Source organism: Castor canadensis, chromosome 7 (genome assembly GCF_047511655.1).
Source record: "Castor canadensis chromosome 7, mCasCan1.hap1v2, whole genome shotgun sequence".
Taxonomy (NCBI): domain Eukaryota; kingdom Metazoa; phylum Chordata; class Mammalia; order Rodentia; family Castoridae; genus Castor; species Castor canadensis.
Genome location: NC_133392.1, coordinates 142,612,249 through 142,637,832, shown reverse-complemented (window position 1 = coordinate 142,637,832; position 25,584 = coordinate 142,612,249). Strand labels below are relative to the sequence as shown.

Below are 25,584 nucleotides of genomic sequence, written 5' to 3'. Positions count from 1 at the left end.
AGCCTCTTTGTTGGCACAGGGCTCTTGATGATATAGTCTAGTTGGATTTCCAACTGTTATAATATTAGAAAAACAGAATGACCTGAGGGGAGTCTGAGGGAGAGAATAAAAGGACTTGTAGTAGAACTTCTGCTTCTTGTTTTTGTTTTTTTTTTTAATGACATTCTTCTTGTCTGTTTCTGCTTTTATAAGTTCTATTCTTTATCTTTAAAGAATATTCTTTGTTTACTGCCCTAGGCATTATGAAGTGAGAGAAAGACTGTTTTTACTATGAGCTTTTCCAGAAGATGTAAAATATCTCTGAATATTTTAGTACTGTTTGCAATGTTCAAGCTCCTGCTTGACTCTTTATTGTTTTTGTTTCCCTTGTATTTTAATCCTGGAGGTCTGTTTGCAGTGAAAAAAATACTAATAGTGGTATGGTATCTTATTACATTCAGGCTGCTATAAAAAAAGACCACAAAGTGGGCAGTTTATAAGCAACAGGAATTTATTTTTCATAGTTTAGAGGCTGAGAAGTCCAAAATCAAGGCACTGGCAGTTAAGTGTCTGATGAGGGCCCATTCTTTCCCAGACAATGCTTTCTTACTGTGTCCTCACTTAGCTGGAAGAGGCAAAGCAGTTCTCTGGAGCTTCTTTTATGAGGGCATTAATGCCATTCATGAGGGTTCCACCTTTGTGACCTAATCCCCTTCCAGTATCACCAGCTAATACCATCACTTTGGGAGCTAAGATTTCAACATAGGATTTTGGAGGGACACAACTGTTCAGACCATAGTACAAGTGGCACAAACTACGCACATGCTCTACTACTGAGCTGTACTTTGGCTCCTTTCTTACATATTTTTAAACAGCATAGGACTTACTTATTTTGGAGAAAAAAGCCAGAAAGCCAGGCATAATGGTGCCTTTCTCTGTACTCCTTTAAAACCTTTTCAGAGATGACTAGAGAGTAAAGGAAACCATGAATGAAAGCAACTCCTTTTGCATTTCCATTACTTTCTAGTCTCACTTAATACATGACATATTCTTCCCTCTTTAATTCCCTTTTCTTCCTACTCCTTATGTTTTTGTTTATTTGTTTGTTTGTAATGAGGTCTCACTGTGTTGCCCAGGCTGACTTTGAACTCCTGGGCTCAAGCAGTCCTCCTGAGTAGCTGGAATTACAGGTCTGTGACACCATGCCCACCACCTAGTTTTCATACATATATATGTGTGTGTGTGTGTGTGTATATATATATATATATTTTTTTTTTTTTTTTTTTTTTTTTGGTGGTACTGGAGTTTGAACTCAGGGTCTTGCACTTACTAGGCAGGTGCTCTACCATTTGAGCACACCTCCAGCCCTTTTTTTGCTTTATTTTTTGGATTTGGTCTTATGCTTTTGGTTGGGGCCAGCCTCAGACAGCAATCCTCCTACCCTTGCACTTCCCAAGTAGCTAGGATTACAGGTATGTACCACCATGTCTGGCTTGTTGGTTGAGATAGGATCTTACTGACTTTGCCTGGGGGGACCTTGAACAGTGATCCTCCCAATCTGCTGTTTCGTTTTTTTTAGCACTCTTGACACTTGAGCCACTCTGCCAGCCCTCTGCTTTGTTATTTTTGTGGTGCTGGGGATTTAACGCACAGCTTTGCACAAACTAGGAAAATGCTTTGACACTGAGCTGAACTTTGGCCCCTCTCTTACATATTTTTAAACAACATAGGACTTCTTTATTTTGGAGAAAAAAGCCAGAAAGCCAGGCATAAAGAGCAGGTAGGGAGTCAAGGAGAAATCTGAAAAAGAATCAGCCTTTAAGGAAGAATGTAGAATAGATCTTTTGATTTTTTTTTTTTTTTTTTTGTGGTACTGGGGCTTGAACTCAAGGCCTATATCTCAAGCCACTCCACCAGCCCGTTGATGGGCTTTTTCGAGATAGGATCACATGAACTATTTGCCTGGCTGGGCTGGCTTCAAACCGTGATCCTCCTGATCTCTGCCTCCTGAGTAGCTAGGATTACAGACGTGAGCCACCAGTGCCCAGCTCAAATTTGTTTTTCAGGGTAGATAGGAAACTATGCTTTTAGTGCATATTTCACACAACCACCTATGGCAGGATTCTAGTCAGTGGACTGTAACAGATTCTCACCATGCAGAACTCCTGGGAATTTCAATGAGAATTTTGGAGAGAGTTCAGTGTATTAAAACCATTAGATTTATCACTTCTTGGCCTTTTCGCTGAGATCAAGTGTAGTTTCTGTTCTTATCAGTTTAATATCGGATACGTCCTCAATCCGAGGACAATATATTAAATGGATTTTTGGAACAGGAGATAGAATAGGAGCTTGCTCCATCCACTCCACACACCTGGTGTGTGGTATTGCAGTACCTCCAGGAGTGGTGCACACACAAAACCCATTAGATTTATGTGTGAGTAGCAATTGCTCTTCTAGTTCTATCAGAACTGCTGATAGGCTTTTCTTTTCTCCCCATAGAATTAAAAATCCTGATCTGTGATTCCTTCAGCAGTTGTCATTGAGGAAGGTTCTTTCTGTTCAGTGTGACTGCTTCAGTAATGTGACAATACCATGAAATGGGTTTCCCTGGTTATATTTCTGAAACTTTCTTGTGATTGTGGGCATTGAGGCTCTATTTCTTCAAATGGTCTTTCATTTCCTGCATTGTGAGACACCCTGAGAATAAAGTGAAAAATCATGGGCTAGGGGTGTGGCTCAAGTGATGAGTACCTTCCTAGCAAGTACCAGGCCCTGAGTTCAAACCCTACTACCACACACACACACACACACACACACACACACACACACACACACACAAGTAATATTCACTAATATTCTCAAGAAGTTACAGCATCCTGAAACAAATCTTTTCTGTCTTAGGCAACAATTACAGCACTCCACAAATCAGCTCGCAAAGGAAACAAATGAATTGCTGAAGGAATTAGGGTCCTTGCCCCTTCCTTTATCTACTTCAGAACAGGTTGGTATTTTTTCTTAATAGATTGGTATTTGTTTATTAATAGGAAATGACTTTAATAGAGAGGTAGTATGTGGAACAAAAGTAATTTGGCCTTTGGTGCTAGATAGACCTTCTCCAGACTTCACTTTCCTTCTCTATAAAGTGGAGGGGATGTGAATATTGTGGCAGCAGAGATTGTATACATCAGATGCAGCAAAGTGCCTGACATTCAGAGTGTACTGAACGTATGGTGCCACTGCTACTATTAATATCCTAATAAAATGGATTTAGTTAAAGGGGAATCTCAATGCTTACATATCTTTGGGGTTTGCGTAGCAGCTATATGTTTGCAGGCTTGGTCCTAGTTTGTTTTGTAGATAGTACCTATAAATTTCAGTCAAACAGCTTTCTTTCATATTTCCATCAAGAATTATTCATAGGCCACAGGTTAAGGAAGTGCTCAGGGAAGATTTCTCTTTTCAAGTCATTTTACTCAGTGGCCATTTTAATCCTTGAAATGCACACAATTTTTACTTGGATTCATTGTTCCCTTAGTATGCTCTTTTTTTTCTTTCATTCCTAAAATCAGATATGTTACCTCTTTTATCATGGCTTGACTCTTACCTATTATTCATGGTTGGTTCCATCAGAGAAAAAAGCCTCCTCCATCTACTTCAGCCTGTTGAGATTCTGTTTTGCTTTTAGCTTCTATGCCATTCATAGGAGCACTTAACATAAATTAAGTACTTATATTACTTTTTATTACTAAACTTCTAAAGTGATATCCTATCTCCTATGGCTCTGATGACAAAGCCTTCAACTTCTCTTTCTTGGGTTGTTTTTCACACTGTGGGTTGTGGCTGTTGGAACATGAAATCATTTTAGTGTGTTGTGATCAGCATTTTCGAAAAGTGAAACACAATAGGTAAATGATTACATGAAACTTTTCGTTCATACCTACGTGTATACACAGTACCAGGTCATGATGTCAAATTCTTACCATAGGTCTCCACAAAAGTTTGAAAACACCACTTTAACCTGAAAAGCTATTTAATACAGGATATGTTCAGTCAAATTCGGGCACCTTTTGCACAAAAGAGGAGCCACACTAAAGGCTTTGTCTTCCCACTATGAAGAAGTTCGGATAAAAAGTAATCTTAATGTAATTATTTTATGGTTATCCACATATGGGCTGTTTTAGTTCTCATGCTGATTTGTCAATTGTGGGTCAGTTCCCCTTACCATCCAGTATCTCCAGTTTGCTACCAGATCATCCTGTTCCTCTTCCTGCTATGTACTTAGGGACATTTATAGATTGTTTTCATAGTAATAAAAACAGAGTCTAAGGGTCTGATGCAGACAGAATATTATAAGTACTAAGAGTTAAATAGTAGCCTAAGCAAAAAAGAAATAGAAAGTTAAATTTGCTACTAAAAAAATTCATCTAATGTATTCCAAAACCAAACAGAAGTTATTTTTGGATTATGCATGCTGTTCCTTTCCATTAGCTTGAATCATTAAGAATATGAAATAGATCTATGAACATTCTCTGGTGAAATATAATTCCAAGTCTCTTTCTCCTGTTGTGCTGAGTTCCCTTTTGTCTTTTTACTTGTTCTTCATGTCTTAGTCCCAACACCCATTTTTTTCACAGCTGTCATATACATCAAAAATACTTTCAGTTTTTTCCATTCCTGTGTACTATTATCGGTGATCTTATAGTTGCCAGATTGAGTGGTCTTTTTTGAGCTTTTATTCATTCATCTTTGTTCTGTCTTCTTTGATCTTTTTGCTCATCCTGTCTCCCTCTGAAATTTTATTTTTTCCATGACTTGGTTTTGTTCTTTTACCCACCTCTGATGATCCCAGGTTGACTTTCAGCTTTCCTTCCTCACTCTGTATCTTCCTAGGTATCAGCATGCTCCAAGGCTCTGCTAGTGATCTTTTAGTTTTCTCACTCCACACTTTCTCCCTCAGGAGTCTTATCTGATTTTATGACCTCCCTGTCACCTTTGTGATCGTGAACCCCAGATTTTTTTCTAACTCTAGTTCCCAGGCTTCTTAAGTACTTGGCTGTTTTATTGATTCCTGTTCTAACATCTCCTTTTTTTTTTGCAGTGCTAGGAATAGAACCCAGGCCACTGCACATGCTAGGCAAACATTCTACCACTGAGCTATATTCCAGCCCTTGATAAATCCTCTTCAATGTACTTAACTACCTTTACATCAAATTTAATGTGTTGTCTTATACTGAATTCCTCATTCAACCCCCCCCACCCCCGAAATAGGTTGATTGGTGTTACTTATCTTCATAAAAAAGTTTGTGCCTTTTGACCTAATATTCCCACCAATGCAAATTTGTTCTGGGGGGGTGGGGAATATGAAGGGAGGAAAATGCATATTTACCTTGGAGCCAAATATAAATATATTAGCTGTTAGTATGGAGTTCACTTTACCTTTATTTATAATAGTTAAAAACTGGGACCAATAGAAAGAATGCTTTTTTTGGTTTTGTTCTTTGATTTTTTTTTTTTTTTGGCAGTACTGGGGTTTGAACTCAGGGCCTCATACCTGCTATGCAGGCATTCTTACCACTTGAGCCACTCCACCAGCCCAACAAGAAGGAATGTTTACATAAAATTTACACTGTCAACTTGATAGAATATACATAACAATTAAAATAAAAATTATAGGACTGGAGATGTGGCTCAAGTAGTAGAGTACCTGCCTAGCAAGTGTGAAGTTCTGAGTTCAAACTCCAGAACCATCCAAAAAAACCCAAAAAACAAAACCATAAAACCCCTAAAAACACATAATTGTAAAGAGAACAATAACATAAAAAAATATAAAACATAAGAAAAAAAGAGTATAATGACATGGAAAATGTTTATGATATACCTTAAAAAAATAGCATTTTGGGGTTTGGGGTAGCTCAGTAGTAGAATGCTTGCCAAGCATGTGTAAGAAGGCTCTGGGTTTGATCCCCATCAACACACACACACACACACACACACACACACACACACACACACTCACACTCACACTCACACGAGATATTTTTGGATGGCAAGGTTAAGGAATGATGTTTTCCCTCTCTTATTGTTATAATGTTGCTTATGCAAAAATAAAGATCCAGAAAAAGAAAAAAAAATCCTCACCTAAATTTCCTTCAATATTATTCTCCCAGGTTTGAAATCTGAGTCATTCTTGATTTTACACCTCTTCATCCACCTCCAGCCACTAAGTCGTAATGTTTCTTAAATTCGTTTCTTTGTGATCCAATTACTAATACTGTGTCCTCCTACTCTTAAACCTAGACTATTGCCCTAATTTTTTTGATCTGTTTCTTCTTCCCATTCCACCTGGTATGGCATCACAGACTAATTTTTCTAACTTACCAGGTTGTACCTCTCATGTTGCCTGCTCAAAATCTTGACTCTTTGTTCTTTAGAAGTTGGACCCAAATGCATTAGCGAGGCATTGCAAACCCTTTCCTTGCATTTCCAATTTAATCTTTTAGCTTCTCTCAAGAATACACCTTTAGTTTCAGTCAGACTATCTCCTTCTAGGTCTTCAGTTTTTCTGCTCAGGTATTCTCGTGCTTGGATTTGTCCTACCCCTTCTTTCTGCTTATTCATGCCCTACTCTTCTTTCAGGGTCCACCTTCTCTTGAGGCCTTTCTTGCCCACTTTAGTACTCACTGATTAGATCTGCCTCTGCACTCCTATAGAACTAATTGGATACAGCAATTATTTATGACTTTGGTATTAGTCTGCCTAAGTTGGAGTGAGTTTTTACTTCTGTGTGCTTAGCACAGTGCAAATCTGTTTAGGTCCAGTTTGAGTTCAAAGATATTTATTCTGCTTTTAGATTCTCCAGGGATGAAATACTCCAAATTGCATTCCTTCTTTGATTATAAGGTAAATGATGCCCAGTTCTCAGGTTTGTCAGGTGCTTCTAACTTGTTCTGTAGTATTAACCAGGGATTTGAGTTGGCAAGGAGCAAATTTATTAATTAAAGGAAGAACCTATTTTCTAATAATTTTTCTACTTTGAAATCTCTAAGGGGTATAATTGCTTTCAATGAGAATTAAGACCAACTGATTCTAGATTAATATGAAATCTCAAGTTCTTGCTTAATTTCCTTAGCGCCAGCAGAAGCTTCAGAAGGAACGGCTCATGAGTGACTTCTCTGCAGCCTTAAACAATTTCCAGGCTGTGCAGAGAAAGGTATCTGAAAAGGAAAAAGAGAGCATTGCCAGAGCAAGAGCTGGATCTCGTCTTTCTGTAAGTTGATTCCCAAAAGAAGATCTTTGCAATTTCAGGATGTTCTTTTTCAAGGTTTTTTCTTTCTGACCATTCACCTTTGTTTACCATCATACTAAATCAGAAACATACATGTCAGCTGTTGTGACATTTCCAGATTGGTATAGCCTGTGTATGGTAATACATATGCATGTGGTCAAAGATTGGAAAGGAATGTGCATAATGGTTAAAAAAATGGAAGGTAGAATTCTGTGTAATTTTCATTTTGTTGTATGGTCTTATGTTAAAAACTTAAGAAAAGAGAAATGAACCTATTTCCTAGAAGATAGGAGGCTAGGTTATTTGGATTAGCTCTCTCTTTTTGGAAAGAATTATCAAATACTGGAACTTAAAAACCCAACTTCTCTAAGGTAGCAAAGAACCATGAAAACACTAAGGTCAAAATCTAAGGTAAGCAGAATACCAAAAGTACTTTTGAACTGAATATATTTACAGAGGGCAAACTTGAGCTTCAGTGTTGATGTCCTTATGGCATGGAAAGGGTAAAAGTCAAAGCCAAAGGCTCATGCAAAGTGGAGAATACAAAAGAATATGCTCCTCAATCAAACTGGACCCAAAAAAATTATATCCTTAGGGAATGGCTAAGCCAAAAGAGAGCCCTCCTTTATCCCAGTGGACTGCAAAGAAGTTACAGTACCCTAGAACTAAGCAAGTGGTCGAGAAGGGAAGGAAGGAGGGAACATCCACATAATAAGTTCTGCCACAAATTAAGCTTTAGGCAGACTTACTATCCAAATTCATACTACCTGGATGGTCTAAAGCCTGAAGTTTCAAGTGGTCTTGGACCCACAGAGCACTTCTATGTCATTCAGAAGCAAACACAAATGCACTCTGTGGAAAGACATCTTTATCCTGGCCCAGAAAGAATGCCCTCAAGTTTTTCAAGGGCAATGAGTAACATATGATTAAAACAACAACAACAACAACAACAAAAATAAGCATACAAAGAAACAAATTATCCTAAACAAGAACTAGTAGAAATAACATCGAAGTGAAATATACCTATAGATTTGTATATTGTATATTAGTATAAGCCAGTAGAGTGTTCTCTTGAATTTTTCTTTTTGGCAGTATGGGGTTTTTGAACTCAGGGTTTCACACTTGCTAGGCAGGCGCTCCACAACTTGAGCCATGCCCTAGCCCTGTTTTCTTAAATTTTAATGAAAGGCAGTATCTGACTACCAAGGATTCTAAATTTAGTGAAAATATATGTCCAAAATAAGGATTAATTAAAGATATTTTCAGTAAAACAGGGTTTCCTATCAACATCCTGCATACTAACAGAAATTCTAAAAGATATACTTTAGCCAGAAGGAAAATGACACCTGATGAGAGTCTGAAAAGAAGACAAGAATGAAGAGAAAAATCAAGAAGCAAATATGTGAAAAGATAAGCCACAAACAGGAAAACGATATTGCTATCTTTGTAACTGACAAAGAACTACTATTTAGAATAAACGCTGTAAAGAATTTCCAAAAATCAGTGTAGAAAAAAATTTAACCCAATAGAGCAGTAGTTCTCAACAAGCTTGATCTCAGAACCCCATTATACTGTTAAGAATTATTAAGGACCCCCAAAGAGGTTATATGAATATCTTTCTTCTTTTTTCGAGGCAGGTTCTTGTTGTGCAACTTTTTTTTTGCAGTACTGAGGCTTTAACTCAGGGCCTTTACCTTGAGCCACTCCACCAGCCCCATTTTTGTGAAGGGTTTTTTGAGATAGGAACGCAGCAAAAAATGTAACTTTTAAGAAAATAGAATTTTGCAAAACTTTTATCTATGATTGTGAGAATTTTTTCAACATTTTAGGCCAGACATATATACTCCCAGGACTCAGGAAGCCAATGTAGGAGGATTGTGAGTTTGAGACCCTGTCTCAACAAAACAAAACCTAAAAGGGCTGAGGACATGACTAAAGCAGTAGAACACAAGTTCAAACTGCCTCCCCCCAAAGAAAAAGATTTTTCTGATGAAACTGATGGTAACATGGAAAAAAAAGTCAGTTGTTGAAGTTGAGGACATAAAAATTAATTAAACCTCAACCCCTTAGTACACATCTTTTTAATACTCTGCATGGTGAAGTGAGAAGTATGCATTAAGTACTTTTATCATGTTCAGAAATACAGTATTTATCTCCAGGAAAAGCATTTGTGTAATTGAGTTGCAAGCTGAACTAGCCACATTTTAGAGAAATACCATTTTTATTTATTCAATATGGTTTTATAAAAACTTATATAAAAGTTTAGCTAGGCATGGTACATGGTGACGAAAATGATAATACTTCTAGTATAGTCTGGTGCTGCTGCCTTGAGCCATTTTATCCACCATTGCTTTGGCTACTGAGTTCAAATGTCAACACAGAAAAAAGGCAAATAAACATATTGGTATTATTTTGAATAATGGGTCACAGACTTTCAGATTAAAATAACAGTGAGATACTATTTCATGTCCATGTCCACTAGGAGGGTAAAAGTTTTGAATCTTTTTTTTTTCCTGGTGATTCTGATGTTTTAACTTGTCAGAGCCTTGAACTTGTTAGGCAGGTGATCTACCACTTGGGCCACATCCCCAGCTCTAAGAAACTTAAATTCTGTGAACACCAAGGGTGGGGCTTTGTGAACATGTTGCAGTAGGAACTTTTCTATCTGGCCTGTAGTAGTATAAATTGGAGCAACCACTTTGGGAAACATTTTAGTTGTGTCTTCAAAATACACACTTTATGATCCAGCATTTTTATCATAGAGAAACCAGTATGTATGTATTCCAGATATACACACAAGGATGTTCATACAGCATTATTTGTAGTAGTCAAAAATTGGAGCCATGCATGGTATTACACTTCTGTAAACCCAATATTCTAGAGGCTGAGTTCATTCCTTGAACTAAAGATCTCTAGTTCAAGGCTGGCCTGGGATACATAGCAAGACCCTGTGTCCAAAAATAAAGAAAAGAAAAGAAAAAAGGCAAAATCTATATATCCTGTAACAGTAGAATGAACATTTTTTGTTTGTTGTTTTTTGCTTGCTTTTTGTTTTTGAGACAGGGTCTCACTATGTAGCCCAAACTGGCCTTGGATTCCCAAATGCTGGGATTATAGGTTTGCATCACTATTCCCAGCTTCAACAGTAGAATGGATAAATATGTGATATATTCATATACATAATATCATACAGCAAATAAAATTAACCACAGTTATCTTTCAGCATCAGGGATGGATCTGGCATAATCTGGAGTGATTCAAACGAAGCATGAAAGAATATAAATAGTATAATTCCATTTATGTAAAGTTCAAAAATAGGCAAAACAATATAGAATAAAGATGCATATTAGTATTTTTAAAATGCAAGAAAATAATTTTTGCAAAGTCAAGATAATGGAAATATTAATGGGTAACATGTCCATCAGCGAAGGACACAGGGGAAGCTTTTAGGACACTGGTATTGTTCTGTCTCTTGGTCTTGGGGAAAAAGCAAAAGCAAAGCCAGGAGAAGTGGATGCATCTGTAGTCAGGAGGCTGAGATGGGAGAATTTGAGGCCAGCCTGAACAACACAGTGAAACCCACCAACTCAAAAAAAAAAGTAAAACAATAACAAAAATGTTCAGTGTTCCTCTGGGTGGGTAGAATTCTGACATTTTAATTTTGTTTGTCCTGTATTGCTATCATAAAAAGGGTAAACCTTTTAAAAATGAAAATAGATTGGCCTTTAACAATTTTTATTTTGATTTGTTTTTAAGTTATAAAAGTCAGACATGCGTTAGACTGATTTTTGAAGTTTGCTTGCCACATTAGAACCCAACATGCTATGAATCCATTTTTTAAAATCTTTATTAGAAAAATTTTTTTTCAAGTTTTCAGCCCTTTCCCTTTAATCTACCTTCCTCAAATTTTAAAGTAGGTTATAGTTATCTTTATTTTATTAATCGCTTTTCTACCCTTGTTCTTCTTTCTTGTTTAAAGTTTCTTTTTTCTTTCTTTTTGTTTTTGGCATCACTGGGGTTTGAACTCAGGGTTTCATGCTTGCCAGTGCTTGAGTCACTCAGCCAGCCCTTTTGTTTGAAGGGTTTTTTTGAGATAGGGTCTCTCGAACTATTTATCTGGGCTGGCTTTGAACCTCGATCCTCCTGATCTCTGCCTCCTGAATAGCTAGGATTACAGGTGTGAGCCACTGGCACTCGGCTTCTTCTTCTTTTTTTTTTTTTTTTAGCGTATTATAGTTGTACAGGTAGTACACTGTGACATTTACAGAATTGCTTACAATATATCTGAGTTAGATTTGCCCCCTGCATCTTTCTCCTTTCTTCCCCTCCTCCCTTCTTAGAACAGTTTCAACAGGTCTCATTGTTCCATTTTCATAGTATGTCCATATTTGCCCTTCTTCACCCTTTCCTTCTGCCCCCCCCCCACTGGTACCAACCTCTGGACAGGACTTGTTTTACCTTCCTGTCCATACGTATGGGGAGATATATATATATATATATCCATCCCAATTTGGTTCATTCTCTCCCATTGTTCTCCTTTTTACTTTAGTCTCCTTATGGTGATTTCAACAGGTTTGAATGTTCCATATTCATATCTGTATAGAAAGTACATCAACCATATTCACCTTCTTTACTTTCTTCATTTATCCCTCTCCCATTAGTGCCAGTATGGTTTTTATCCTGAGCCCAAATTGGAATGCAAATTTGCTTTCAACCACTTCACACCCATTTCTTAGTTAAGACAGAGTGCAAGAGTCCTGATCTTACAGATTCTGTTAGAGTTGAAGGATGCTTCTTTATATTGTAGCTAAGGAAACCCTTGTTTTGTGTGTCTGTCTGTGACATGTTTCTGGATTACACCAGCAATAATGCCATCTGCTTTTTAGGTGGAAGACAGGCAAAGAGAGGAGCAGCTTGTCTCATTTGACAGGTAAAGAATTATTCATCCAACCTGCTTAATAGTTGATGAGAGTTGTTTTATATTTATTTTTAATTTTAAAAATCAATGAGGATGTATGTGCAAGGCATTTGGTTCAATCCCCAGTACTGGGGAGAAAAAATCAATGAGACAAAAAGCAGGAGAAAATAAAGAGGGACCTGGGGGTAGGTGATTTAGCATTCTTTAAATAAAAATAAAAAGTCAAAAGCATGGGCTTTCCTAAGGTCGTTGAATATTTTCTGTGTGTGGGAGGAAGCTTGACTCACCAGGAATAAGAAGGAACCCACAAATCTACAGACTAGAAGATCTCAGTCATTTTACCTCTAATTCAAATTTAAGTTCTTCAACATTCTTGGGTCTCTGTTTACTTACCTCTAAAGTAGGGTCAACTCATCCAGCTCATCCTACTGGGAATATAAGAGGAAAAGCAGGTAATTTGTATCTGAAAGATATCCCTTAACTTCTCCAAGTGAATTCCATAGTACTCCATGTATTCAAGGTATTAGTTTGGAATTTCAAATGATTTATCATAGATACATAGTCATCTCCCCCACCCCAGCCTAAACTGTGAGCACCTCAAAGGTCTTATTCAGTTTTGTTTGTTATTCAATATTAGTACTTTTTTTTTTGTGGTACTGGGTTGGAACTCAGGGCCTTGTGTTTGCTAGGCAGGCACTGTAACATTTGAGCCACACATCCCAGCCCAGGACATTTTTTAAATGTTATGGAAATGAGGTATGATTTATACTTATTGTTGAAAAAATTCACAATACTGGGTTTTCAAAATGTTCTGTGTCTAGTATAATAAGTTATACACCTTCTAAATACTTGAAAAGTTGTAACATTTCACTAGTATTTACTTTGGTTTCTGTGAAGAGATATATTACACAAAGCATAATCTGAAGGATATTCCTGGAAACCAGATGTGATTCTTTTCACTGAACTGGTAAAGCACTGGTAGGTTACTTAGCCTGCTCTCCTCCACCGATTTAGTACTCAAAGGTACCAATACAGCTTTGCACTTAGAGTTCCCTGGAAAAGGCCAAGTAGTGTGATTCATTGAGTTCAAATCTCTGGATGCTTTTCTTGTCTAGCAAGTCTTAGCGTGATTGCAGAGTGTACTCCTAAAAGCAAGGAGGCCCATCCTCCATAATTCTGCCTCATCTCAGTTTTGTCCATGGAGGCAAGACTTTGATTTCTTGGTATTGTCAGCTCTTTGCTTCTAGATATGAAACATGTGGCCCTCAGGCAGAGGAATTGGAGCCCTACTAGTGTTTTTGCCTAGGTTCTGCTCATAGCAGAGATATTGTAGATATGTCTTCTCACACTGCAGAAAGGAGGAATCAACTGCTGTGCTTGTCTCCCTGCAGCCATGAGGACTGGAACCAGATGCAGAGCCAGGAGGACGAGGCAGCCATCACTGAACAGGATCTGGAACTTATTAAAGAGAGGGAAACAGCGATTCGACAGCTGGAGGTGAGAGCTAGGTCATGTCTTTTGTTGACTCAGTGTTTGTGAAGGTATCTGGGCTCTCTAGCTTGAATTTTCCCTGGATTATTATGAAAAACCATGATCTAAGTCATTGTGTTGTTTGCGTATTATCCATCTTGATTTAGTCATTATAAATTTGAGTGGTATTGGCCTGGTCTCCCAAGAATACCCAAAGCCTTTCCTCACATACCACTTTTTTATATGGCCTCCTTAAGAAAAATACATGGAAAATAGAAGCCAGGCACCAGTGGCTCATGCCTGTAATCCTTGCTACTCAGGAGGCCGAGACCAGGAGGATCATGGTTTGAAGCTAGCCAGGGCAAATAGTTCTTGAGACCTTATCTCGAAAAAAACCATCACAAAAAAGGGCTGGTAGAGTGGCTCAAAGTGTAGGCCCTGAGATCAAACCCCAGTATCACCAGAAAAAAAACAAAACAGAGCAAGGCAAGCAAATATTTTATTGCTTTGTCCTTAAATGCCAATATCTAGGTTAGGCAGGGCTTTGGGGAGCAGCCCTTTGCTTAGTCTGAGTAACCTGTTATAAAGACAGGCCAAAAGTCTTGCTGTATTTTTGTGCATTCTAAAGTGCAAATCCAATTTGCAGATCTTATCACTTCAGAGAGTCACAACTAGAAATGTTTTTTGAGGTGGGAGTGGAAGGGGAGGTCTGTTAACCTTTATTATCCTAACTGAGCACCATTTTTAACTTTGCACAGTGATCAGTAAAATATCTTTAAAACCTGCATAGTTTCTCCATGGAGGTAGAAGACTTCCATCCCTGGGGCAGGAGTAGGAAATGAGGGGAGTAGAGAAACTTCAAGCTCCTCCTTTTGCCTTTGCAGTGGTTCTGAATGCTGACTGCACAGTAGGATCACCTGGAGATTTTTTTCTTTTTTTAATACTCCAGTTCTCCATACACACACAAATTATTTGATTGGACTATGTGAAATTCCTGGTTTTTGTAGGTTCAAAATTGGCAAATATCCACAGTTTTATGTGGGTCAACCTAATAAGTCATAACTTCTGGGGGTGAGGCCTTAGGCATGGCTATTTTAAAGCTGCCCCAGTGAATAATAAGGTGCAGTCAGGATTGAGACCACTGCCCTAGGGATCATCACTGTCTGTTTTTAGATGAGACAGTTTGTCCTCAAGTTATACCTATTTTACTGCCTTCAAAGATGTCAGACGTTTCCTTTTCGCTTTTTCACCTACCACTACTAATCATTGACTTGGTTCTCTAACATTAGAAATGCTGTTTTATAGCAGGGAGTGAGACATACGCAGCTAAAGGAAGAAATGTAACCTAATAGATGTCAGGAACCTAATGGATCACTTCACATTCAACAGAATGAAGTCCAAATTCCTTAGCTTAAGCTAGACTGTCATATCCAGTCATTTCCTACCTCTAACATACAAACCTATGTTACAGCCAAACTGGGCTATTTGTTATTTAACTCAATTGCCTTACTGTTTATATGACTTTTCCTTTGCATTAAGGCACAACTCACATTCTACTTCTTCTGCGGTCTTCTTCTTCTGCACATCTTTATATACCATTCAATAGTCAATTCCTATATAACACCCTTTCTTATTTATCTTACTGTGTACTTGTTCCCCACCACCCCACTCCAGTTAGGTGTATGTATCCACAGCAATGAACAATAATCCCAACTTTAGTGGATCCTTAGTAAGTGATTGAGATGCTGGCAAGAATTAATCTTGCCAAGTTGTGATTCTGGTCAGTCTCCTAACCTGGGAGTACTTTTTTTTTTTTTTGTGGTATTGGGACTTGAACTCAGGCCCTACACCTTGCATTACTCCACCAGCCCTTTTTTGTGATGAGTTTTTTTAAGTAGGGTCTCACGAACTCTTTGCCTGAGCTGGCTTGGAACTGCAATCCTCCTGATCTCTGCCTCCTGAATAGCTAGGATTACAGGCAACTGGCCTGTAAGTTCTTCTGATGGACAAGTGTTTTACTTAAATGTACTTTTCATGTTTCAGTAGGGCCACATCAATGAGAGCATACCTTTCCATTGCCCTTCTGCCTGACCATGTGGCAGTAAGAACCCAAATATAGGGGATTTTACTTCCATCATTGCCAGGAAAACAGCATGCAGTTCAGTCTACCAAGGTGATTAGTTTTTACCTTCTTTAGTCTGATTAATAGGCTTGCAAATAGTCGTCCTTTCACCCTGGAACTGCCATACACAGACAAAGTAACTCTTTGTCAGTCAGTTGAAAACTGTTTAGAGGGCACTGTTCAAGTGACAGTAGAATCCAGCAGCTCTTCACACAGTTCCAGAGTCAGTCCTGGGGGAGAAGACGCTTTCTGTTTGTATGTTCTTCTTGTATTCCCCTAGATACTACAATCTTGTGTAAATTGTCTAAATTCTGTAGTTCAAAGTCCTAGCAGCCTGTTGCCTTCACAGGCTTTTGTCATAATGGCCAGTGTAGGCTCCAGGTATAACTATCACACCAAGAATTTGTCTATCCTAATACTCCAGCTTCTGTTGATACCATTTGAGTTTGAATGGTCTTAGTTCCTACAGAACATGTCCAGTTATTACTGCTTGATGGGTGGGTTTCATGCCTTCTGCTTTGCAGTATCAGGTAGGTAATGACATATCATTTTCTGTTTTGGAGAAGCAGGTTTTAAAAACATATATATGTGATTAATAGCTGAAACTTTAGATAGGTAGAGGAAAGGAAACTTCTAACATGTTGCTTAATGTCAGTTAATTGGTTTTTGTCCTTTTTAGGCTGATATTTTGGATGTAAATCAGATATTTAAAGATTTGGCCATGATGATCCATGACCAAGGTGACCTGATTGGTATGTATTATTGATACCTTTAACCTTGAGGTGAACTGGTAATATTTGTATGTAGAGAAGTCAGTAAGATATTATTAATTATAGGCTGCAAGTTTAGGAATATAATTTTAAAAATTAGTAAAAACCAGGGCCTGTAATCTCAGCTACTTGGGAAATGGAGGTAGGAGGATCTTGGTCCAAGGCTGGCCGTAGGCAAAAACATGAGTCCTTATCTGAAAAATAAGTAAAGCAAAAAGGGCTGGGGGTGTGGTCCAAGTGGTAGAGCACTTGCTTAGCAAGCATAAGGCCCTGAGTTCAAACCCCATTACTGTCCCCCCCAAAAATTTATATAACTCATTTTCTTAATGTTTTTCTTATATTATCAAATGCATTTACTTGTGATAGCCTCTTGATAAGTGCTTGTTTAGAGAAAAGCTGTCAACTTCCCAGCTTTTAGCTCCAGAAATTTGGATGCTTATGGAGTTAGTAACTTTTTAAAAGCTTTTTATGTGGAAATTAGGTTAAGTTTATAAGAAGTTGGAAAAATAAATATACTAGGGCTGGAGGGCGTGGCAGAAGAGGTAGAGCACCTGCTTGGCAAGTGCAAACCCTGTTACTTAGGGGAGAAAAAGAAAAAGCCTACAAGCAACTCCTTTATACTTACCCAGAGTCTACCTCTTATTAACATTCTGCCCTATTTGCTTTGTGATGTGCCCTCACTCTATGTGTATATACATATATGTAGGCATATATTTTTTTCTGAACCATTTATAGGTGAATTCCAAACTTAATAACCTCTTCCTCCTAAATACTTCAATGTTTATTCCCAAAGAATAGGGCTGTTCTCTTATCAAGGTAATAACTTTTGATTTCATGACTAGAGAGTTGGGATGGTGATAGTGAAACCAGGATCCATAACACCAGAAATCTGTTCATTTTACAGTCTTGAAACACCTGAGTATGTTAAAACATCCATTGTTCTTTTTTGCAGATAGCATAGAAGCCAATGTGGAAAGCTCAGAGGTGCATGTTGAAAGAGCCACTGATCAGTTACAGCAAGCTGCTTACTATCAGGTAAAAGCTGGTACCAAAGAAAGTCACTCTGTGCTGTAGACTTTATGGGCCACCAGGATACAATGACATATTGAGAACAGCTACAGCCTCTTGCTTGGGCTTCAGCTGGAAATAGGTAGTCATAATCTCCAGTCCCAGTTCCATTTTTTAGTATTTTCCTTTTAGTGTTTCATTTTTTAGTATTTTCTGTATTTTCATTTTTAGCGAGATATACAAAACCCATCAAATTTTCAATAACCTTACACAGAAGACTCTTGGCTGCAAAGCTAAGCCTATGAACTAGCATGCTACCTAAATCTACTATAAGGTTAATCTTATATCCTAAGCAGCAGAAATGTGTTTCCATTAGGATAGTAAGAGGTAGAGGCAAAATAGGGCTTCATAGTGTCTGGCAGAGTGGCTCAAGCAGTAAGAGCACCTGCCTAGCAAGTGTGAGGCCCTGAATTCAAATTCCAGTGCCGCCACAAAAAAAAAAAAAAAGGACTTCATAGATATTCTATGTTGACTATTGCCACAAAGGATGGATATAGAATCAACAATGACAGCCATTTATATCTATTTATATAAATAGTCATTATAGAACTGTGTCTGTAAAGTGAAATTCTTCTACATATTAGTTAAAACTCTTGTTTTATGACTTCTCTGGATCTTCATCTCAGTGTACAGATATCGTGAGTGAAGTCCTCATTTCCCCTTGATTTGGTGTTACATGGCTTTTTAGACATGAACAGCATTTCAGGGCTGGGGATGTAGTTCATAGGTTTACTGTTTGCCTAGCATGCCTGAGGCCCTGGGTTCGATCCGAGTACCACACACACATACACACAAAAAAACAAACAGCATGTCAGTCATTTTCCATGTTCCTAAGTATATCAGCCATATGATAGCTATATTTTACCTGGGAGTGCTCTTAGGGAAATTTGTGTTTAATAATAGAATTTCCTTTAAAAACTGTGTGGTAACTTTAGTATCTGACAGTAAAAGAATAATTAAACTACACATATCCATTTAATGTTGTACTGTGTGAGAATTAAGAGATGTTTATGAAGTTTATAATAGTGGAAAAATGTTTATGCCAAACATTAAATAAGAAAAACATCAAACATCATACAGTATGATCCTACTTAAGTTAAATAGCAGTGTACATAGATAAGAGATCGGAAGGAAGTATAATTAAAATATTAACAGTTTTATCTATGGATGATCATTTTCTCTGATTGCCTTTTTTTTTTTTTACAATGAATATAAAATTTTGGGATAGGTATAAAACTGTTATTAAAATACACATGTACAAATAATTTTATTGCACATAATGGCTGGCATAGATATAGCTACTTTGCAAAATCATATTTGTGAATAATTAAAACTTGCATGACACCCTAGCACTGGTGACTGCTGAGATTTTAGGGAAGGTCTGTGTGTATTTGTGCGTGGAAAGAGTCAGTTATGAATTACAAGGAGGCAGATTAATGAAGCACTCTTGGAGTCTTATATATAAAATTTTTTTACTTGTTTCATGAGTGTCTTTACATATTTCTTTCCTCAGAAAAAGTCTCGCAAGAAGATGTGTATCCTGGTGCTTGTCCTGTCAGTGATTGTTGCAGTCTTGGCATTTATTATCTGGCTAGTTTCTAAATGAAGTGTACTTGTCTCAGAGCTTTCTCCTGCTGAGCTGTTTTCAAGGGCAAGTGCTTGCTGGAGTCTTTTCAGAACAAACTGATCACAAGAAGACAGCATATACCAGAACGTCCTGTAATAATTTAGTTAGAAACTAACTACTAACTAGTTCTTGGTATTAGTAACAATAGAGACAGTATTTATCAATTTATGTATACATTTTATTGATTTCTCGAATTAGGAATTAACTTATGTGAATTTTGCTTTCTGTTGTATTCTGATTGCCCTTTATCATAAGTGTTTACTGAAAATTCCATTCTAGATATTCTTTTTGAAAGGTGACACTACAGTCTCATACTCTTGTCTTTTTATGTGTATATAAAATTTACCTTTTTACTAGCAAAGATGAATTTCTCCCTAGCACCTGGCATATTGGAGTCTGACAAAAACTGTACAATAGCCAGCAATTTTTATTATTTGACATTTTAATTTGAAATTCTAAGTAGTCTGTTCTCTGTGTTTGGAAGATTTTTGGCACTATATTTAATTGGAAAGTAAAAATTGCACATGTGATTCAGATTAAATGAGAAGTGTCTATTTGAGCTGGCTAGTTGCTGGGGTACATGTTATAATTGGATTTAAAGTTTATTATCTGCAAGTGTTATCCACAGTAGTTCATCTTCACATACACACTAAGCCATCCTGCTCCCTTGTTAAGGAGGTTAATTTCATGAACATTACTATACTTGATGGGATCCCTCTCGCAGCTATCTGCATAGAAAGGAAGAGTTAGATATAGCATGCTTTTGGAAAGCAAATAGGAATTGTTTGAAATGACTCAATCTTTTTGTTGTTGTTCTCTTGTGGTTCTACATTCCTGGTGAATGATGAATGCTGCTGTCAAAAGGCTGCCCCCTCCCCTGTGAGGGTTGCTGAGCAATTGATGGCAGGAAGATTTTAAAATCACACTGAAGTTGGGTTTAAAACTTAAGACTGTGAACCTGGTCATAAATCAAGGAAAAGGTTCGTTTTTGTAAATAATACTGGAGATGTTAGACTTATCCTGATTTATGAACAAGAGGTTAATCTTGGCCGGGAGCTGGTGGCTCATGCCTGTAATCCTAGCGATTTAGGAGGCAGAGATCAGGAGGATCGCAGTTCGATACCAGCCTGGGCAAGTAGTTTGCAAGACCCTATCTTGAAAACACCCATCACAAAAAAATGGGCTGGTTCAAGGTATAGGCTCTGAGTTTAAGCCCCAGTACCACGAAAAAAAAAAAAGTTAATCTCTCCATATACAGGTTAGGAAAGAAAAGTTTCAATAAAATATTGCTGTCTTGTAATATAAATGTTGTCCACTTCCCTTTTTCACTGACCTAGAACAGTTAAAGGGAGCATCATTTGTTTAGGTTGTCACATAAATGTGAATTGGGCCAACAATTTCAGTTAATTCTTTACTGAATTAGAGGATTTAGCTACTTTGGGTTTATTTATATTCATTTCTTTCATTCCCCTAATGTTACTTAACCTCCTTGTTCTAAAATAATGGGAACAGTTGAAAAACAAGGACTCAAATGCACAAGTTTCTTTGCATTTTTGCACCATCCTATTTAATACAAATAAACATTTAAAACTTTTTGAAGTAGTTTGTATGAGTTAGCATTCTTATGAGGTAGGTGTTAGGGAATGTGCTGTCATGAGAAAAATTGAGACTTGCAAGAAGACTGGAGACCAGGTTAAGGGTTCATTTGGGGGTAGAATAGGTGTTGCTGCCTTTTCTTCAAAAACAAGACACAGCCAGGAGTAGTGGATTGTTATCCCAGTACCTAGAAGGTTGAGGCAGGAGGACTGTGAATTTGAGGCCAGGCTGGATTGCATAGCAAGTTTGAGGCAAGACCCTGTCTCAAAAAAGATGAGAGAGAAAGGAAGAGAAGGGCAGGGAGGGACAGAGGGAAAAACAGAAAGAAAAGAGGGAAGGGAGAGTGGAATGGAGGGAGGGAGGAAGAGAAGGCTGGAAGGAAGGGAAGGGAGAGAAGAAAGGAAGAAAGAGAGAGAAGGAAGGAAGGAAAGGAGGGAGGGAAGGAAGGAAGGAAGGAAGGAAGGAAGGAAGGAAGCTTCTTATCTGTGCCTTATCGTTGGGGCACCGTGGTCTGGGACAATGGTTCATAACTGGCTTTACATTAGAAACTTTAAATTTAAACTGATACCTTGCCCGCACCGCCCCCACACATCAGCCCAAGATTCTAATTTAGTCTGCAGTATATTTTGGGCACAGGGATTTTTTTTTTTATCTTTAAGATCCAGGTAATTATTATGTGCAGCCATAGTTGAGAACCATTGATTTTTGTCAAAAAACTAGACTGGGGGCTGGAGATAAGGCTTAAGTGGTAGAGTGCTTACCCAGCAAGTGCAAGGCCCTGAGTTCAAACCCCAGTACCAACAAAAAACAAAAACACATTAAAAAACAAAACAAAAACCCCTAGACTGCGGTGCAAAAGACTTGGACAATCTTATCGCTGCTATTAACCTTCTGAGGATATTTGGATAACTCATTTAACCCATAGGTTTCAAATTTTCTCAACAGTTCTTTTCTCTCTGATTAAAGGTGGTTTTAGTCTGAACATACAAATTATATGTTTGCCTTTGTATTCCTTTCCTTTATTCATCTATTCTGTTTTCTTTATTTGAATGTTCTAAGAGTATTCTCTAACATTGTTTCTTCAAGTGGATTAAAACTGTAGTATTTCCCTGGGTTTAAACCTCAATCCCACCAAAAAAGAAAAGAAGTAGCTAAAACTGTAGTACTGTATAGGGTAAAGTAAAAATGTCATCCTGGCACTTTATTTGGGAATGTTTCAGAACAAGAACTTGTTGCATGCTAGATTGATGCTCCCAGAGCAGCTCTGTGTGTGTGTGTGTGTGTGTGTGTGTGTGAGATTTTACTAAGGGGTGGGTAGGATTGGGAGTGTTCACTCACTGCATTGTACGATGTACTGCTCAAGCCACACTTACACTGCCTTGTTTTATGGAACAAAAACATCAAAATGAAATGACCAGTCTATGCAAAGTAGGACACTCTGAGCTGCTTCCACTTAGTTTTTCTTTTTATTCAGAATCTATCCTCAGTCATGGGAATGCAGCTTTTTCTTTTGGTCACTAAGTGCAGACTAGAGCTCATCTCACCTACCAATCTATCCTGCTCCCTAGGGCTAGGAATCACCTGCTTTCTTCCCTGCTTTTCTAAGCATGGTTAGTGTATCCCATGGACTTCAAAGGACTTTTCAGTGTTTCTAGCATCACAAAATATAACTACTTTAGAATCACCATTTAATTGGAATGTAGTTTGAAAAATTTTGTTTCCTACCCCTTGATCTACTGTTATACCAGCTGAGTAGTTCATTTTAATATTTTACCAAAATGACCTTTAATTCACAATGTAGCAAGCATTTCATTTTTAAAGAATAAACTTGTAACAATACAAGTTTTAGAATCTGATTATGATTAAGGACCAAGGTTTTAATAGTCCATGGAGAAATAAGGAAAATGATGCAGTGGAGTGTTTTTTTGTTGTTTGTTTTTTCCAAGTTGTATCCAAATCTGAGGTAATGTCCTTACAAGTTTTTTTTCTGGTGCTAGGGATCAAACGTGAGGTTTGCACAAGGCCCTGGTTTGATCCTTTGATCCCGGTACCACAAAACCAATAAAACGGTATTTTAACATTATTAAAATGAAAAGGTGGGACTGGGGATACAGCTCAGTGGTAGAACACTTGCCTAGCATGCATAAGGTCCTGGGTTCTATCCTGAGCATTGGGAGAAAAAGGTGTCTGATGTTAGATGGCAGATTTCATTTATAAATCTCCAGGTTTGCAAAATAAAATTGATACTCCTATATTCCTTTTTTTTTTCTTCGTGGTCCAAAAGGACCAGGGCAGGATGGTAGTCTGATTCAGAAATAAAAAGACTTGAGGAGGTGCTCTGCATATGATGGTCATTTGTGGAATATCTGAGCCCTCCTTACTACCAGGAAACTACTATGCTAACCTTTTACACTTCTTGTCTTATCTCCATAAAGCCATCTAGGAGCTGTATTTTTCTTGTCTCCCTTCAGGAAGCTGAGACACTATACCTGCCTATGGTCACACAACTTATAAGTGATGGAGCCAGGATTTGATCTTGAGCACTCCCACTTTAAGACCACCTTTGGATACTGTCCTTTGTCTCCATGCATCACTGATACAAGCTGTCCTGCTCACCACCTTTTCCATGATGATATTCTAAAAGTCTGGAGAAGTGGCAATTTCTTCCCAACTTTTCAAGAACATCCTTTCTTGAAAAAGTACATCTTGTGTACTTTTCATTTATCATCCTGCTAAATGAAGCCTCATACTATCTATATACACACAATTTCTTCAGTGTCTCCACTTGACCATTCATAACTCATACCAAAGATGTTTTAAGAAAGTGTTTTGACATTGATATGTTCCTGCTGACTTTCTAGTCTAAGGAAACCTGTTAAAGACTACGAAATTAACCTCTTTGTTGAGATAACAAAATCTGAAGGTAACTAGCTCAACAGTCTACATTTCAAAAGGGTAAGGGCCTACATTGCTGCCCTCCAGTTTGCTAGTCTATACTGACATCATTAGCGCCCAAACAAAGAGCATTTTGCTTTATAAGAGCCTAGGTAAGTATAAGGTGCCACTACACCAGAAGCCAGCGTGAATATCAGCTGTGCTAGACATGGGAAACATGCCAAGAAGTAAAGAATTATAAGGGTAAGAATACTGTTTTTAGTGTTCTTGGGTGTACATATGACACTTGGAGGATGAGACATAGAGGCTAAGAAATCAAAAGGCAAAGTTGACATAAGACTAGTTAATAGCTAGAAATGACTAGCACCATCTCATGCTTGGAAGGGTTATGGAACATCAAACGCCTACACAAATCTCTGTAGATACAAATATCTTACTCTTTTCTGTTACATTCGAAATACTTTTGAGACCATTTTATTCCTTCTCAACAATCATGTCCTTATGTTGAAAGGAGGGATCCATAGGATTATTGCTTGAAATGAAATTAAGAATTAGGATTGTTCCTAACCAGCCTCGTCTTTGGAATCACAAGACTGAAAAGGAGGATATTGGTAGGCCATTTGATAGTTGATCTGATTAGTTACCATTCTTCCTGAATGAGTTTTTTATGCTTTGAAGACCATCCAATTTGATGTTAATATTGCAGTTAAATCTTAAGGGCTGGAGACTTCACCCAGTACAAAATCTTTTGAATAGTCTAATTTGCTATTCCAGATCTAGAGGACCAGTAGCAGGGAATCAAAAAGAGAGATACTTTCATCACAGAAAGAGATTTCTTAACTAGTTGAGCAGTGACTGTTTCTGGATAAAGAATAATGTAATTAGTTCCTTTAAAAAAAAATTGCAAGTCAGATAATCATCCCAGGTTTTCTGCAGATGTGAAAGGGGGACACAAGTTGCATACTAATAAATATAGTTATACCAACAGAAAAGTGTGAGAGACAATGATTAATGAGCCTGGCCTTTTTTTTTTCATTGAGACTGGGATTTGAACTCAGAGCTTCACACTTGCAAAACAGGCACTCTACCATGTGAGCCACACCTCCAGTCCATTTTGCTTTCGTTATTTTGGAGATGGAATCTCGAGAACTACTTGCTCTAGCCGGCCTTGACTGTGATCCCCCTAATCTCAGCCTTCCAAGTAGCCAGGATTACAAGTGTAATCCTGTGCTCAGTTAGACTCAGGTTTGACTGCCATTCACCACTTGTTCTAGGTGAGGCTGGACAACTCACTCTGAGTCTCTCTTTCCAGGAATCAATAATCCCTATCTCTAGGATTAATCCCTATCTCTGAGGATTAAGTGAGATGATCTGCATAAAATGCATAGTAGCCCAGACAAGTAAGCACTCAATAGACAAAGCCATCACAACCAGAGGCCCTCCCTTGTGGTCTTCCCGTGAGATGGTGGCCTAGGCCAAAGCAGCAATCCAAATGCTTCCCTGCATAGTCTAGTCATTATGACCCAAAGCAAAAAAATCCTAAGGGGACAAAACTTGATTAACAATTTGAGCTATGCACAGTGAAGATTTGCACACCTACCTTCTAATTGGATCTGCTCTTGGATCAACTTGTCCAGAGTTTTCATAAAGAGACTATATGATCCCTAACTCAGATTCCCACATAATCTACAGAAGCCCTCAAGGCCTAGATTTAGAAAGACAGATTAGAAAGGACAAATGATTAGAACCAGAAATGAGAAGAACCAGAAGAGAAACAGAATGAGTGGGACTTCACCTCACTCTCTAGATTGAGGTGAAAGGTTGACAGGCTGACGGTGCAAGCCTTGGGGGCTG

The 25,584-nt window shown here is 37.9% G+C and overlaps 1 protein-coding gene and 1 non-coding gene across 2 annotated transcripts in view; both read left to right on the top strand.

Annotated features, from left to right (window-relative positions):
• Stx12 (syntaxin 12) overlaps positions 1–20,838 on the top strand; it is a 36,079-nt gene extending 15,241 nt beyond the window's left edge. Inside the window, exons 3-9 of the mRNA XM_020178836.2 lie at positions 2,881–2,980; positions 7,109–7,246; positions 12,151–12,194; positions 13,574–13,679; positions 16,454–16,526; positions 17,497–17,579; positions 19,126–20,838. Coding sequence (XP_020034425.1) covers positions 2,881–2,980; positions 7,109–7,246; positions 12,151–12,194; positions 13,574–13,679; positions 16,454–16,526; positions 17,497–17,579; positions 19,126–19,218 — 637 coding nt within the window. The 3' untranslated portion in view covers positions 19,219–20,838. The remainder of the gene's footprint in view (positions 1–2,880; positions 2,981–7,108; positions 7,247–12,150; positions 12,195–13,573; positions 13,680–16,453; positions 16,527–17,496; positions 17,580–19,125) is intronic.
• LOC141425098 (U2 spliceosomal RNA) lies at positions 2,202–2,394 on the top strand. The gene has a single exon (XR_012450203.1). It is a non-coding gene; the product is annotated as a U2 spliceosomal RNA (small nuclear RNA).
• Positions 20,839–25,584: the final 4,746 nt, after the last annotated feature.